The sequence below is a fragment of the Gymnoscopelus braueri genome, assembly GCF_963280865.1.
Source record: "Gymnoscopelus braueri genome assembly, chromosome: 16".
NCBI lineage: Eukaryota > Metazoa > Chordata > Actinopteri > Myctophiformes > Myctophidae > Gymnoscopelus > Gymnoscopelus braueri.
Genome location: NC_137616.1, coordinates 39,361,300 through 39,376,717, shown reverse-complemented (window position 1 = coordinate 39,376,717; position 15,418 = coordinate 39,361,300). Strand labels below are relative to the sequence as shown.

Genomic DNA, 15,418 nt, shown 5'->3' with positions numbered 1-15,418 from the left:
ACTGCTGGACTGATCAGCGGCAAATGTCTTGTGCACACTGGCACAAGGAAGCTGTCAGTAGGCTAAATTAATATCAATATTAACATTTTCAAATATTTCACTTAAATTTTACAATGGAAGTAAGCTTGGATCTGACTGAAACCTTGCCCACATTTGGAGTCATACTTCATAGATGTCATAGACGACTGATGTCATAAACTGACATCACAGGCTCGCCACGTGAAGTCTGAGATTCACATTGGAGCCATGCCATTCCATTCACTGCCACTGACGTAATTGACGTAATTATTCCCGTTTACCAATACTGCCACTGACGTAAAAAACTTTTAAAAAAATGGACCCAAAGTCCAAGGAGATCTAGACTCCCATCCACTTCCTTGTTAACTTAAAACTTTAAAATTCTGTATCTCGGCTCCTGACTACTTTTTTCTTTTCAATGAAAAATCTCTGGCAGTGGGCAAACGCGGCCAGCAATAATTGTGGCAGTGAATGAGTTAATTTGACATTAGACATGTCACTCAGGCTTGAATTCTCTAGTTTCAATCAATGTGTATTTCACTGGTGAAATTTGACTTTATATTTCATTCTAACTGGCATTAAATTGGGCTTACATTTTCTTAAATGTAACTTGCAACATAGTAGTAGTCACCCTGACAGCTCAAATACCAAATAGCTATGTTGACAATCCTTGCCTTTTCCCCTCCAGGGCTGATCGCACCAAAATCCCTGTCCTTCTCCGAGGTGGACTCCAGGAACTTCAGGGCCTCGTGGGAAATCGATGCCACTAATGTGGAGTCCTTCCTGGTCCAGTTTAAGCCAGCTGATGATACTGATGGCCATTTTATTTCCATGTCTGTCCCCGGGGACACCCGCACCATTGTCCTCCCCCACCTGACGCCGGTCACCCGCTACGAAGTCAACGTAATTGCCCAGTATGACAAAGGAGACAGCTTTCCTGTCACTGGCCATGAAACAACACTGGAAGGTCAGTCTACAGTTTTCTTTCATGATAAGGCCTGAACTATATCTTTAACTATCTGGACTGAAACGGGATAGAATGCACTAGAACAGCCACAAATGCATCACCTACTTTCTTAATTTCTTCATATTTATTTATCCACACATAACACTGCAACATTGAGGTTTCTCAAGATTCTCTCAGTACAATATTAATAAAGTTGCTCTTATTTTAGAGCAAGGCCCAGTCCGTAACCTGAGGGTATCTGAAGAGGCGATGGACAGCTTCCGTGTGTCATGGATGCCGGCCGCAGGGGACGTGCTCCGGTACAGACTGACCTACGTACCAGTAAGGGGAGACAGTGCCACGATGGAGACAGCCACGGACGGCCCAGACACCAGTATTGTCCTGAACCAGCTGTTCCCCAAAACCACCTACCGTGTCACGGTCACCCCAGAGTACGGGTCAGGAGCGGGACCAGAGATGCAGGTTGACGGAACCACAAAAGAAGGTTAGAAGGGCTTTCAGGCTGAAAAAAAACTGTACAGTACACACGTTTCTTCTTTAGTTTCCATTTTAGGCATTTAGTTGACGGTCCAATCTATAGTGACATGTAATAAGTGTAGCAGCTAGCTTTGTAGCTTTGACAACACTGGGCAACACCAGAACACATGAATCACTGAATTGATGTCTGAAACCAGGGAGGTTTATTATGTGGTATTATTCACTTTCCAATTGTAGCCTAGTACAACTTATGTGACTTTTAAAAAGAATAATATCATTTTGGAAGGAAATTCTAGGTTTTATTTATGCAGAACTATAAAAGAATGAATTTACCTCCCCTGTCTTGCGAGCGAGGGAAACAATAAACGGGAAATTATTTAGTTTTAGTTTTGCTGGAAAATACAAATTGGTCAAGATGTACCCAGTCCCAGAATGATAGATGGTGCAGAGGAGCTGACAAGGAAAGCCATCTTCTTCCTGAGCCAGTAATCCCCTTTATCCACTCTATCATTGCGATTTTCCGGAGAGAGCCAGTGGAAGACACCCTGCTGGGTGGGATCGCAGCACACAGATTGAACAAGTCACTTAATCTTCTATCGAGGCTCAAGTGCCAAAAATCTAATGCCCAAAGGGTGACGTCACTTGTAATGTTTCCAACTGCAATCCATTTTGATACTTTTCCCTTAGTTTTCTTTCAAGGAGAATCTCAAAACAAAAGACCCTTAATTAACCACAAAGATTTTCTAATTATTATTTTTTTGGTACATTGTTGTACAACAAAGTATATAGGGTAAGTTAAGGTATTCTTAGTGACATTTTGCATTCAAGCGTGGTGATCTCATCGCTAGGGCATATTTTGTTATTTATTTTAGGACGAAAAAAAATAAATCAAATCATCTCATCACTATCTCGTTATGAGGAAATGTTTTTCAGTGTTTCTGCTACATTGCAGGTCAAACGGGGAGAGGAGTAGTGTCCCCAGGACAATAAAATCCCGTTAATAAAACCAGTGACCCAGTCACATGCGGATATACTGTAACTAATAGGGGTGCAACAGTTATTTGAACTAATCGTTTTCATCGATTATTTAAAATAAATCGATAGCTTAATACAATAATCGATTGGTTATCAATCCCTATTTTGGGTATCTCATTATACAGTAGGCAATTCTTTTTGGAAAATAGCAGATCTACAAGCTCACAATGTGTCACATTGCGACAAGTGAGCTTGTAGATCTGCTATATTTTTGCATGACACCATTGATTTTATGAAAAATATTTAAAAAAAACAGGCCTCCCTACTATTCGATCAATCGAAAAAGTTATCGATAGAATAATCGGCAAGGAAATAATCAATAGTGGTAGCCCTAAAGGAATAGTTCAACCTAAAAAATACTTTTTTCAATTACTCACCCCATGAAGCCTTGAATTCATGGAGATTCTTCTTTCTGTTTTTTTCACATTCCTGAGCCAATAATCCAATATTTGATGACGCAGGAGTAGTTGGAGACCAAGGCAAAACTATATAAAAAAATTATATAAACTCCAAAACAGCTCTCACAATGTAATGACGGGGAGGCCTACTGATGATCCAGGTTCAAAGAGAAAGTTATAAATATAGTTTTGCTCTCATGATTGGCCTCTTATTAACTCAGTCAAATATTGGATTATTGGCTCAGGAATGCGACAAAAACAAAAGAATCTCCATTAATTCAAGGCTTCATAGGGTGAGTAATTGATAGAAAAAAAGAGTTTTGGGTAAACTATTGCTTTAACCCATTTAGACCAGGAAAGAATCTGTGTCATTTTTAGATTTCTTTGGCTATTAAAAAAACAGCAGATATACAAGCTCATAGAGCTATGGCGCTATTTTTGAAAAGATTATCGGGAAAATTTGCAAATATTTGAAGAACAAGAAAGAAAAGAAAAAAAAAGAATATGTATATATATATATATATATATATATATATATATACACACACACACACACACACACACACACACACACACACACACACACACACATACATACACCGGTATACACACACACATCAAAATGAATTATTTTGAGATGGCAGTCTGCAATTTTTCTAAAGAAAATTGCAGATCTACAAGCCGCGCTATGAGCTTGTAGCTCTGCAATTTTGTCTATCTGCAATTTTTTTAATAGGCAAAGAAATCAAAAAATGACACAGATGCGTTGCCGGTCTTAATGGGTTAATAACTAATCCAGTGTAGTGACTAATGTCTAGAGCTCATGCTGGGAACAGAGAGTGAAACTCTGCTTGGTGGAGGAGGACACGGGTGTTTATAGGCCTCAAGCCAAAACACTAAGGAAGCTGTCAGAAATAAACAAAAGTTACTTCTGTTCACCACAGCAACGGCATTCTTTCTGTTCCCTTGCTGAAACCCTCTGAGGACATGACAGAATTTATGCATTTAAACAAGCAGCTGCTTGACAAATCTTGATTTTAATTTCCTTAACGTGCGTGTAAGATTTTTAAGAAATGAGAAAGAAATATGGAACGAGACAGATCTCTTCCAGTTGTTTCAGTATGTCATCGTTATTTCTTGACACGAACGAATTGTATTCAGAAACGGTGTTGTCACTCGGTTTTAAGACTTTAAGACTCAACGACTTTTTAATAATAGACAGCTATTTTTTTTAGCACTGTATATATTAGAATGGACTTCTTTTGCAGTGCTCAAAGAGACAAACTTCCTGCAGCTTTCGCCTCTTTGGCTCGAAACGGACATCTGCCTCTCAGATGTATTTTATCCCCCTCAACCAATATGTCTTACAATATTGTTCCTATTACAATGTTTACCGTGTCCATTACTTTATCTTTAAAACTATGAATTGATGCAATGACTTTGAGGTTTGCAGAAACGACCCTTTTGCCCAGCTCTCATGTCAAGACAAAGCACCAGAACCTATTCATCTATGTACTTCACTGTTTTTTTTTTGTGATGTTTTTTTGCTGAAACATGCTATTTTTAACGGCGTATAACAAGCGAACGGGAGGTCGCGATGACTTTTTTTTTGCAACTATCAGGGGATCGATCATACTGGAGATAAATATTCTGGTACGAAAAACCGAAAAATCGCTGGCAGTCTGGGCCTTACTTAGTTGTATACACTCTGGCAGTTAACGAGTTAACCACTTAAAACCGTATATACTTTGTCGTACCCCGACTAATGAAAATAGCCGACATGTTGTGAGCTTGTAGATTGGAACATTTTAGATAATGTTAAAGTTACAGAATAATAGATTCTGAATGACAAGTTGGACTGAAATCACATCCCCCGCAGACTGGGGATGAAAAAGCAAGTTATGATTTTGTACATGTTAACAAATATATTTAAAATCACGCCCCCTGGTAGGGAGATCTTTTGAACCCTAACAGGGGGGGCCCGCACCCCAGGTTGGGAAACACTGATCTACATGACGTAGCATGTTCACCTCTGTCTCTTTCTTTCTCACTCTGTACCAGCCAGGGGCTCCCCTCGTGACCTGCGCGTCTCTGACGAGACGGCTTCCACCATGAAGCTGGCGTGGGAGGCAGCGCCTGGCAACGTGCTCCAGTACCGCGTGACGTTCCGTCCCGTGGCGGGCGGGGAGCGGAAGGCGCTGTCGGTGAAGGGGGACAACACGGCCACCCTCCTCAAGAACCTGCAGCCAGGCACAGAGTACGAGGTCTCTGTCAGCGCACGCTACGCCTCTGGGACGGGAGACCCCCTGGAGGGCAGGGGTACAACGCTAGAGGGTAAGCGAATAACGCACGTTATTATCCCTGCATTATGAGTAGCATTGAACTGTAAGTATTAAACGTAGGGTGCTCAGGTGGGCAAAATATGGCAGAACTGGTACTGTACCGGTGAATACCAAGACCTCAGCAAATCGATAGTCATGCGAGTTCAACGCTTTCTACCTCAAAACCTGTTCGGCAAGTGTTTCCATCCCCCATTTGCGCATTACAGTAATTTTTTTGGATAAAGCCCCAAAATCCACCCCCCTCAAACGCAAAACTGTATTTGCGAAATATGAAGCTTATTTAAAATTTTCAAGTGTTTCCATTCAGGGATTTACGCGCAAAATGCAAAATGCGGCAAAAAAACGGGTTGATGGAAACGCAATTACTGGCCCCACCTAGGTATAAATCAGGCATAAAAAGTCGAGAAATTAAAGGAAGATGACGCAAAGAATCGGAGATGGTTTCAAACATTGCAGAAGCATCGCACGTTGGCCACATACCACTCTGGAGGCACTGGAATGATCATCTGATCACACTTTTTCTTTTTCTTTCTTTTATTATGACTGCATAACTCAACCAGCAGCTAATATTTGAGGTTTTGCTACTCTAAACTCTTGACCATAATCAGTTCAACAGAATAGGTGGTCAAACACACGCGCTCAGTTTAAATGTGGTGCCGATTTCCCTTCCAGAGTACAACGCTACAAACTTGCCTGTCTTTCAGTGCCCAGGGAGACTTCAAACGATGGAGTCATTAAACAGACTAATAAACAATAAGAGAAGGGAGAGATGGAGGGGGAGTGGGAGAATGAAAGGGAGTTGGCATGCAAAAGAAAGAGTAAGAGAAATTGAGAAAGCGAGTGAGGACGAAAAAAAGAGGGGGCAAGAGAAATACTGTAAGTTGGGGGAGAGAGAGACTGGGTGTGAGTGGAAAAGAGAAAAAAAAAACATAAAAGAAAAGGCGATAGAGACGGAGTAAATGATGAAAGACGAAGGGAAGGACAGCGGACGAGAAAGAGAGTGGAGACATCTGCTTCTCCTGCCAAGGGTGACTCCAGCAGCCGGCTGCGTGCGCCTCTAGAGAGCTAGGATCAGTTTTTAGTGATCGTGTTTTGGGGCTGGGTGGGGGGACGGGGTACGGGGGGGGTCACTCTGTTTGCCCTGGGGCCTAACAGAAACACTGCTACCGTATCACTTCAAGAAATAGCAAAAATAACTCATTTGTCCGTTACAGACTCTGTGGCTACTGGCTTCCCACTGTGGTTCCATATAGAGTATTGTAAGACACTATAGATCAAAGTGTCACTGTCCACCAGATTGCATAGCAACCAACAGCCGTTGGTGCAGTATGGAAAGGTAGAAAAAGATAAAACCCACATATTTCAGAGGTGACAGGCAGTATAAGGCTTAGTGCGTTTGCATGGGCCAAAGGGTACTCAGGTTCAGTCCCTGCGATGCTGTATCCAGAGTGCCGTTCTGCAGCAGGTCTCTAGTCCACTGGTTCTTCAAAGTGTTTTAAGTTCAAGGACCCCCAGTATATTAGGCCACGGACCCCCATAACTCCCAAGAGTGTAAACATGGAACCAAATGGACCTGTAAGGGTCCATTTGGTTCCGTGTGCACACTCTTGGAGTTACAGACACGTAAGGGTCCATTTGGTTCCTAACTATCAATACTTTAGCCGGGGATTCAAAGTGGGGTCGCCCCCAAAGTGGGGTCGCCGGACCCCACTTTGCGAACCGCTGCTCTAGTCAAGGTCTTGTGCAGAGCCACTCGCCAGAGGTTGCTCTGGATACAAGAGCGTCAGGCTGCATGACGGCGATTACACTGGACATTTACAGTAACTTGATCACACAGCGAGCGTGCGCCATGTGTGCTGGAGATGTGTAACAGCCAAGAGTGTGGCACGTGGGGTGGGTCAGGAATGTATCCCAGCTGAGGTGGGGCAGGGGGAGTGATGGGGTGTGAGGGGGCGAGAGGTGCAGAAGGGTGGGGCGGGGTGGTTAGGAGAAACCAGGGAATACTGAGTCATTCCTCTGTACATGCTCTTTAGTTCTCTGTCTGTGTTTGTGTCTGTCTGTCTGTCTGTCTCTCACTCACTCTTTATGTCTCTGTCTGTCTGGCTGTCTGCCTGCAGTCTTGTCTTCCTGTCGGTCTGTCTGTGTGTCTATCCGTCTCTCTGTCTGTCTCTTTCCTGCTGCCTACCGCACCCCCTTCTCTCTGTCTCGCTGTACCTTCTTTTTCCATTCCACCTTGTGAAGGCTTGTCTGGAATTTAATAGCCTTGTCCGCAGCCTGTGTTCATTGTTCCATCTGCAGCGTCTCAATACACAGCATGTGTCTCGTGTAGAACATCCTAACATCAGAGTAGACCCAGTGGCATAACATCAGGCTGAGAGTATCGGAAACTTTTACCACGCTGACGTCGGTTCAGATGTAACATTTGATACCGTTTTGTAAAGCAAACCAATTTTCTCTTTTGAATGATGAGAACATTTATTAAGGCTACCTGCATTTCTAAATAGAATGACACTGTATTAAATTGAATTCCTCCATAAAATACATTATTTCATTACAAGAATATTTATGTTCCCTTTCTAGAAATAAAAGATCTTGCTTTTGGTAACTTTTGGTGTCTTTGAGTTGACACAATAAAGTAGATGACCAGTTGGATAGCCTTTTCTATACACCATTAATATAGGTTACACTGTAATACATGTTGCTCATATTGAGCTGCACTGGCGGCTCATTTATAAAAGCTTCTCTCACACACACACAAGCACACACACTTTTTTGTTTTTGTATTCGCCTGAAGCTGTGATCTATGGAACATTTATAGTGATGCCAAGATCAACTGGTTATGCTGTTTTTATCAAGTTTTCTTTGATATATCAAAATCTAAAACAAATGTATGCTATTAAAGTATAATAATAGATAATTGACAGATGTATTATCATTATAGTATAATGATATCATTACAGGTACTGTGTACAGTATGTTACAGATGTACTTTGCCGTGGTTTGTAAACTAATAATGATTGCATGATGGAATGTAGCATAATGTCACAAACATGTTTATAAATTAGGCCTATTTGCTGTTTGTGTAGCTCTGGCGTCCTCAGCTGTTTGGCATAAAGCTGTGGACTGCACACCAAGTCCTTTCGCTTCAACGTTCACTGGACCAGCTCCAAAACCTTGACATTTACCAGGACTTCCCTTAGTGCTAGATCTGGACAACAACACTTCTGTTGTGGAGAAAAAGCCCTCATGACTTTTCGCCACTTTTGGTGATTTTTCAGATGTTTCACATGGTCATTTATACTGTACTGTACACATGACCCCATGGCCCCCAGGAAACCCCAAATTAACCCATTCAATACGGAAACGCATCTACAAATGTCTTCTAAATCCGAAGTTTTCTCAAAAACGTATGTTGCTATGTCAGCGGCGCTCAAACTTTAGCATGTCAAGGACCACCCAAAATTATATGTATTTGGCCGCGGGCCCCCATCTCAAAATATTTTGTTCCAGGGACCCCCAGAAGCAAAGATTTGAGTTACAAATGTTCGCTTTAAAAATATATACGTATTCAAAGATTTGCACACATTTTAACGATTTAAAAAAAAATAGCAGATCTACAAGCTCATAGCACGGCTATTTTTGAATAGCCAAAGTATACAATAATGGTTATAGCTAAAATCTATAATGACACCGATGCGTTCCCGTATTGAATGGGTTAACCACTCGGATATCGGCGCCCCTGTTTTCTGTGTTTTTGTAAGATGTAGTGAGAATTTTCCTAGGCCTTCATATCAACATCATTATAATGAGACCACACTCTAGCGACCAGCACCAGTGGTTATGACTATTTACACCTGGCTGCTGCTACTGTAACTTAGTAACTTTAGGAAATTAATTGAACCCAAAGACCTCAATCCTCCCTGTTGCTAGTTACCTGGCACAGGAAAACACAAACTATACACTCCAGTTTCACGCAAACTGCCAAAGCAACATTCTGATTAGTTTGTAGTCATAACAGAATTTGAAACTTTCATCCAGTGTGCCAGTACGACAGTACCACAACGGCACACATTTGTACTCATGGGTGGCCCCAGTGGGAATGGAACTTGGAACTGCGGTAGCATTGGGGCCATTCTCTACCCATGGAGACAGTTTTGGAATGGAACCCCAAACCCTGGAAATATTAGTGCCACGTAGCACCCCACTCTACAACACAGGACTGCCTCGGAAATATTTGCAGACCCACTTGCGTGGTCCCCTGTGACAAACGATACGAAAATGTGTCTGCGAATACTTCGCATTAGACTATTCACATAAGTTGATTGATGCTTTTATTCATGGAGAAGAATCGACTTCTTTCCAAAAGATAGCCACGTCGCTTTATCGCAGAGTAAGACTTGTATTCTCTATGGATGTACTGTGGATGTACTTTCACACAGTCTGATAGCTGAAACAAACACACGTCTTGCTACACCAAAATTGCACAACAAGTGGCTGTGATGGCGTGTAATGTTTTCAGTTGAACCCAGTTCGATTCCTGCGTTTTTCGGATGCGTTAAACTGATTGACCAATAAAACATTGCATTGGCCTCTAAATCTTGGAAAGGGATATTTGCACAGTAAAATCCTCAGTGTTCATTTAACTTGTGTGAGAGTTTACAAATGTAACCAAATGTACCCTTAAGGGTTCACTTGGTTAAATCTTTACACTCTCAGAGCTACAAATGGATAAATGAACGCTGAGGATTTTACTGTGTAATTGGATTTGAAGGGGAGGATTAACTCCTCATCTTCAGGACTATGAGAAAGGTCCAAGCTAATAAATATTGATGTGACAGCTATGATTCATAATAAGTCATATGCAACAATGTCCTGCCAGTAAGAAAACCTAGGCTTATTCAACGTGTCCGAGAGCCAGGTGGGGTTTAGTTTGATCTTAGGTCGTTATGATTAATTGCCAGGCTCTATGCCTGGACACCTTTAGGTGGCCTTGGCCTTGGAACGCAGTTTTGGGGGTTTCTCACGTTGTGCCCACACGGCAAAGTCCCAAAACTGTCACATCTTTGAAAATACATCAACATTTTTATATCTTTATATTGGTGGATTTCATGCTCTACTTAAGGTTAAGAGCTTGCCAAAAACTTCAGTAATCAGCTTCAATGATGAAAATTGGCCTTGCACCTTGGCTGGGCTCTGCTGAGCATTGTCTCTGTGTTAAGCCCCCCCGTCTGACGTACGCACGAGAAAATGGCGGTTCTTCAGCGGTTCTTTGGGGTGGTTGAGGTGCTATGTACAGTATATGCTGCTGTACAAAGAACCTTTATAGTTCTTTGGGGATGGAGTCTACTGGTTCTATTGGTTCTTAACTCATTCACTGCCACTGACGTAATTGACGTAATTAACCAATACTGCCACTGACGTAAAAAACGTAATTTAATTTTTTTCAAAAGAATTTGACCCAAAGACCAAGGAGATATGATTTTTCGAAGATCTAGACTCCCATCCACTTCCTTGTTAACTTAAAACTTACAAATTCTGTATCTCGGCTCTTGAGTACTTTTTTTTTTCAATGAAAAATCTCTGGCAGTGGGCAAACGCAAAAAAAAAAAGGCAGTGAATGAGTTAAGCTTAGTTTATGCACCTCTAATTGTTCTATATATAACCATGTGCTTTATAGCACCTTTTAGGATATGCCAAAAGAGGTTACCTTATTATTAGGAGCCAAATAACTAAACTAAATAAATGTAGTGCCCATTTTTGTTCACATCAGCTCAGTGCAATTCCTTCCCAGCTTATAAGGTGACGACAGAGAAAAGATGAACCTTTTTGACACAAACCCATGTTCCTTCACTTGTCAAGCTCTCGAGTGATGAATTGGGAAAACTAAAAATCCCGGTGGTGTCGTGTTCTGCTCGGCTCCACGGGGAATGGATCCCAACCCCTTGCTCTGTCAGTGACATGCACTACCCATTTAGTTGCACTGGGGAACCCATAACCTTTGCAACGTCGGTGCCTTAATAAGCTACAGTACACATGACCCACGCTCTTTCTTTACAGTAGCCAAGAAACAAAAATGAAAAAGTAGGAGGTGAAGGAAATACAGGAAACATTTTTCCATCATCACTGAAATTTCAGCAACTGAGATCGACTGGAACCCCCACTCCCTGTTCTGCTATGATGTCATTGCATAGAAAAGATTCAAGTGGTTTCTGGCGAAAGGGGAGCTTATTATTAAGACTAACATACAGTGGGAATACTGAACTGTAGTTCTCAGCATCTGGCCAGGATCCAGTGCTGGGCCTGTCAGCTCTGAACAACAGTGAGCGTTAAACAATTATAAAACAAGCAGTGATATATGATAGCATGCAGTGGAATTCATGGCAGGAGCCATCTGTGTCTAATATGCATACATGTTGATTCTAGAGAAATGGACAGTTAGTCCGACACTCCGACAGACAGAAGGATGTCGTCGCTGTCGGGTGGAAACCTTGTATGTCCAAAACCTTTGCTTTTCAGGAAATGGAAGAAAGCCAAGAGTTCAAATGGATCCAATGTAGTTATTATTCAGTCACAAGCTCTTGTTAGTGCTTTGGTTGGTTAAATATTTATCGAACAAACAGACAGGCTTAAACACTCTCAACCTGGCATCAATATTTTGGGCATGTCATTATAGTTTTCTGCCCGACAGCAACGATATGTATAAATAGACAGGTTGCGGAGGTGGAGACAGACAGACAGACAGAAAAACCAGAGAGATGGGAAGATTTGAGAAAGATATTAAATCTACTGTGGTTTCATTCGGTTTTTGTCTCGTGACGACCCTGTGGAAAATAAGGCTGGAGCAGCGGATTTCAGGCAGCAGCTCTGTCCGGTGCCAGATTCCATCCTCCATCTGCGCTGCGCTGTCTGCGGCTGTTATTGTCGAGAGCCTCCAGACTCTCAAGATGTCCAGGCTTTGAAAAGGAAAGGGCTCCCTGAAACCCTTCTTTTTAATGGCCGTGGTTGTGGAGGAGAAGGTTGAGGCTATTGGTGGCTGCAGGACAGTCTGTCAGTACTTTCATTTGTAAATAGAACATAACACATGCACATGCACAGAAATACTTAAATAAAAAACAGAAAAATGCAGAAGTATGCACAATAATGCACGTGAGCCAGGGACACAAACACATCCGCATGTGTGAGCTGTCTGCACACCAAAGGACACACATACTGTACAGACACAAATGAGCGAACACAAGCACACACGCACACACACAGACGCACGCGCACACACTTTTAAACAGAGTTCACTTCCAGAATTGATTGGACAAAAGGCTAACTCTGGTCACGCAGTGATTTTTTTTTAATAGAAAATTTGACTATTACAGGGTTTTTGTGAATCATGCAATTATGAACTGGGTCTGTTCTTTTTTATATACAGAAACACATTAAAGCTTTGATGTGTCCATCAGTTGTATATCCGTGGTCTCCCTCTCCCGATGGAGAGAGGTAATTGCAAGGATGTCTGGACCACGATAAAAATGGCACCGCATCTATTGTCCAATCCGTTGTGCTGTCTGCTTCAAATAACTTTATTGACATTGTCTGACCTGATACCACGGTCAGGTCAACATTTCTCAATGGAAGAGTAGGGAGACCGCCTCCAACCACTGCAGATGCAACTAGTTACGTTGTACTAACATACATTTTTATTCAATTAAAATAAATCATGGATTGTAGTTTAATGAGAGAGGACTGACAAATGACAAATGTCACATGAGCCAGACTCAAAGCCATGATGTCACAGTTAGATCTATATCCCTGTTTAGTTGAGCACACTGAATGACTGTGCCAACACGGGCATCCTCTGCCAGGGCAAGTTCAATGCTAGAACGTTTGCTCCGCATCGGTCATAGCGTCTAATAGTAGCTGACTCTTCTGTGTTGAGGCCTGAGCGACTACCCATACTGATTCAGCAGCACACATGGGGTGCAAAAAAAAAGGAGAAGAAGAAAGGAAATTAGAATTCATCCAGCCTTGGATGAATTGCCTAAGAAGAAGAAATATTAGTTTTGATGGATTATTTCTGGCTTTGCACTTGGAAAAACCCGTCCCTCAAATCAGACTGAGCCGACTTGTTGATTTGTCAAATTAATCTCACAGTCGGAGTTAATGTCCTCCCTCTCCTTCAGAAAACCTTTTTCTGGGTATTATCTGAAGGCTGTTTTGCTGATATAAAAAGACGCTTGTTTAGCTAATGCTGAACTGATTAGAAGTTAGATCTCATTTGTCATGTTTTCTTTTCCGGTTTTGATTGATCACCTCATTCATGAGATGAATGTGGCGATTTCCTTTCATTTGACTGATGATAAACCACCTATCTATGTGCTTCAGTCACATGAATGTGCAGTTTTGTACATAGTAAATGGAATTGCAATTGGCAAATGTCGTTATTGTAAATGTGACTATTTTGATTGTTTAACTGGATGCTGTGCGAAGACATTTCAGTTAAAACGATCTCTATATTTAAGCTTGGCTACAGTCTTTACTACGCCCCTCTGGAACCTGTTGCCACGCTCTCTAAGCTTATTATACTTTCTAATATCACATCAATCCCTTCCACCATTCGCACATATTTAAGTTACGTCATCCTGTTGCCTTCAGGACCATTTATAGAAAACTCCATACGTTCGCGTGATCCACAGGGGTGGAAATTAGATTTGGCTTCGGCTGATTAAACAAAGTTATATATTTTTGGACTGCTGTATGCACTTTGTCAGCTAGGAGTAGCGTTTGCTGTCACACAATATGACCACCACATTTTCTCAAAACCCCTCAATGTTCTGTAACATTCTCCCTGCTTTATTTGTGTGCTTGCATACACTATTTGTGCAGCAGATGTTTAACTGTATAGTCAATATCCTGTCCTGTACATCAGTTCAAATGTCCCAGACCCAGAAAGAAGCATGTTTGTTGCGCCAGACTCGTTTTCCGAAGTGGAACAGATCATCAAGGTTCAAAGGAGCCAACGGCACGGATTTCGGCTGTAGCTCCTTTTCAGCCAGTCAACTGCACTCAAAAGTTGGATAGTTTTGCACACACGTGTATTTTATCATGGCCACAGGCAAACAATATACAATAATATACACTGGCCAGAATACAAACAAAATCACAAAAGGTAAATGCAAAGTCAAAACTCACTATGTCAATATGCAGTCAGAAGACAGTTTAGTCCAAGGATGTGAGGTCTAGCCTAAATAACCCCTGGCTTATCAAAACATAGACGGCTCCTTATTGCATCTACCTCAAGGTTCTTCTAAAATGCATTTACGCTCTACATTCACTGTTGTAATGCAAAACGTAGGGGTTCAGTGGGACCCGCTTGGTAAAATCCAGAATGTTCATTTAACTCTGAGAGTGTAAAAATGTGGCAGTTTTGCAACTGTTTTATTCTCTCAGTGAGTTCCTGACACACTGGGTTCTGAGCTGAGCTTACGATGTCGTCCCCTTCTGGACTTGAGCCTTAAATGTGTTAGTCAATATTTCAAAAATGTTATTAAATTAAAAAAGTAAAAGTAGATCTACCTGGATGGATGTACTGACAATGCGTCTCAGCATGACCCGTTATGAGCTTCTGGGTCGGCTATTTTCACAAAAAATAAATAAATACAATTGGGAGCTATTTTGCAATAGAGGAGACGCAGCCAGAGGTTATTAGCCTGGTTCCAAACCATAGACCCCGCCCACTCTCACGCAGCTTCAGGCTGATAATCAGGCTTATAGCTATTTGGGGGTCCTTGGCATAGAAAAGTTGGGGATTCCCTGTTCTAAGTAATGATTTAGTAAGTTAAAGTCTTAAGATGACTCACAATAGAAACCCATAATAACTTCTAATTTCATGTTATTTTGCAAAAGTAGGTACAGTTTTGTTTTTCCAAATAGTGTGCACACATCATCTGTATTAGTCTCTCCTTCTCTTTCACTTACAGTATTTCCTGGTGAAAGAGCCTTCCAATTAATCTTGAGAACAATATTGGCCTGCATAACTCTCATATCTCTTTCATCGTTTCTTTCTGATCATCCAGATGATTTTGCTTAATATTATAATCCCGATTATCAATCATGATTATTGTTGACCACTTAAACCCTGTGTACTTTGTTGTATGTTAAATATATTTTTGCCAAATGTTTGCCTATCTTTG

General features: G+C 41.6%; 1 protein-coding gene across 3 annotated transcripts in view; it reads left to right on the top strand.

Annotated features, from left to right (window-relative positions):
• The window catches only part of col12a1b (collagen, type XII, alpha 1b), a 142,302-nt gene that overhangs the window by 16,859 nt on the left and 110,025 nt on the right, over positions 1–15,418 (top strand). For all 3 annotated transcript variants that reach the window (XM_080453537.1, XM_080453536.1, XM_080453538.1), the window contains exons 10-12: positions 707–985; positions 1,194–1,469; positions 4,957–5,229. In XM_080453537.1, coding sequence (XP_080309663.1) covers positions 707–985; positions 1,194–1,469; positions 4,957–5,229 — 828 coding nt within the window. The remainder of the gene's footprint in view (positions 1–706; positions 986–1,193; positions 1,470–4,956; positions 5,230–15,418) is intronic.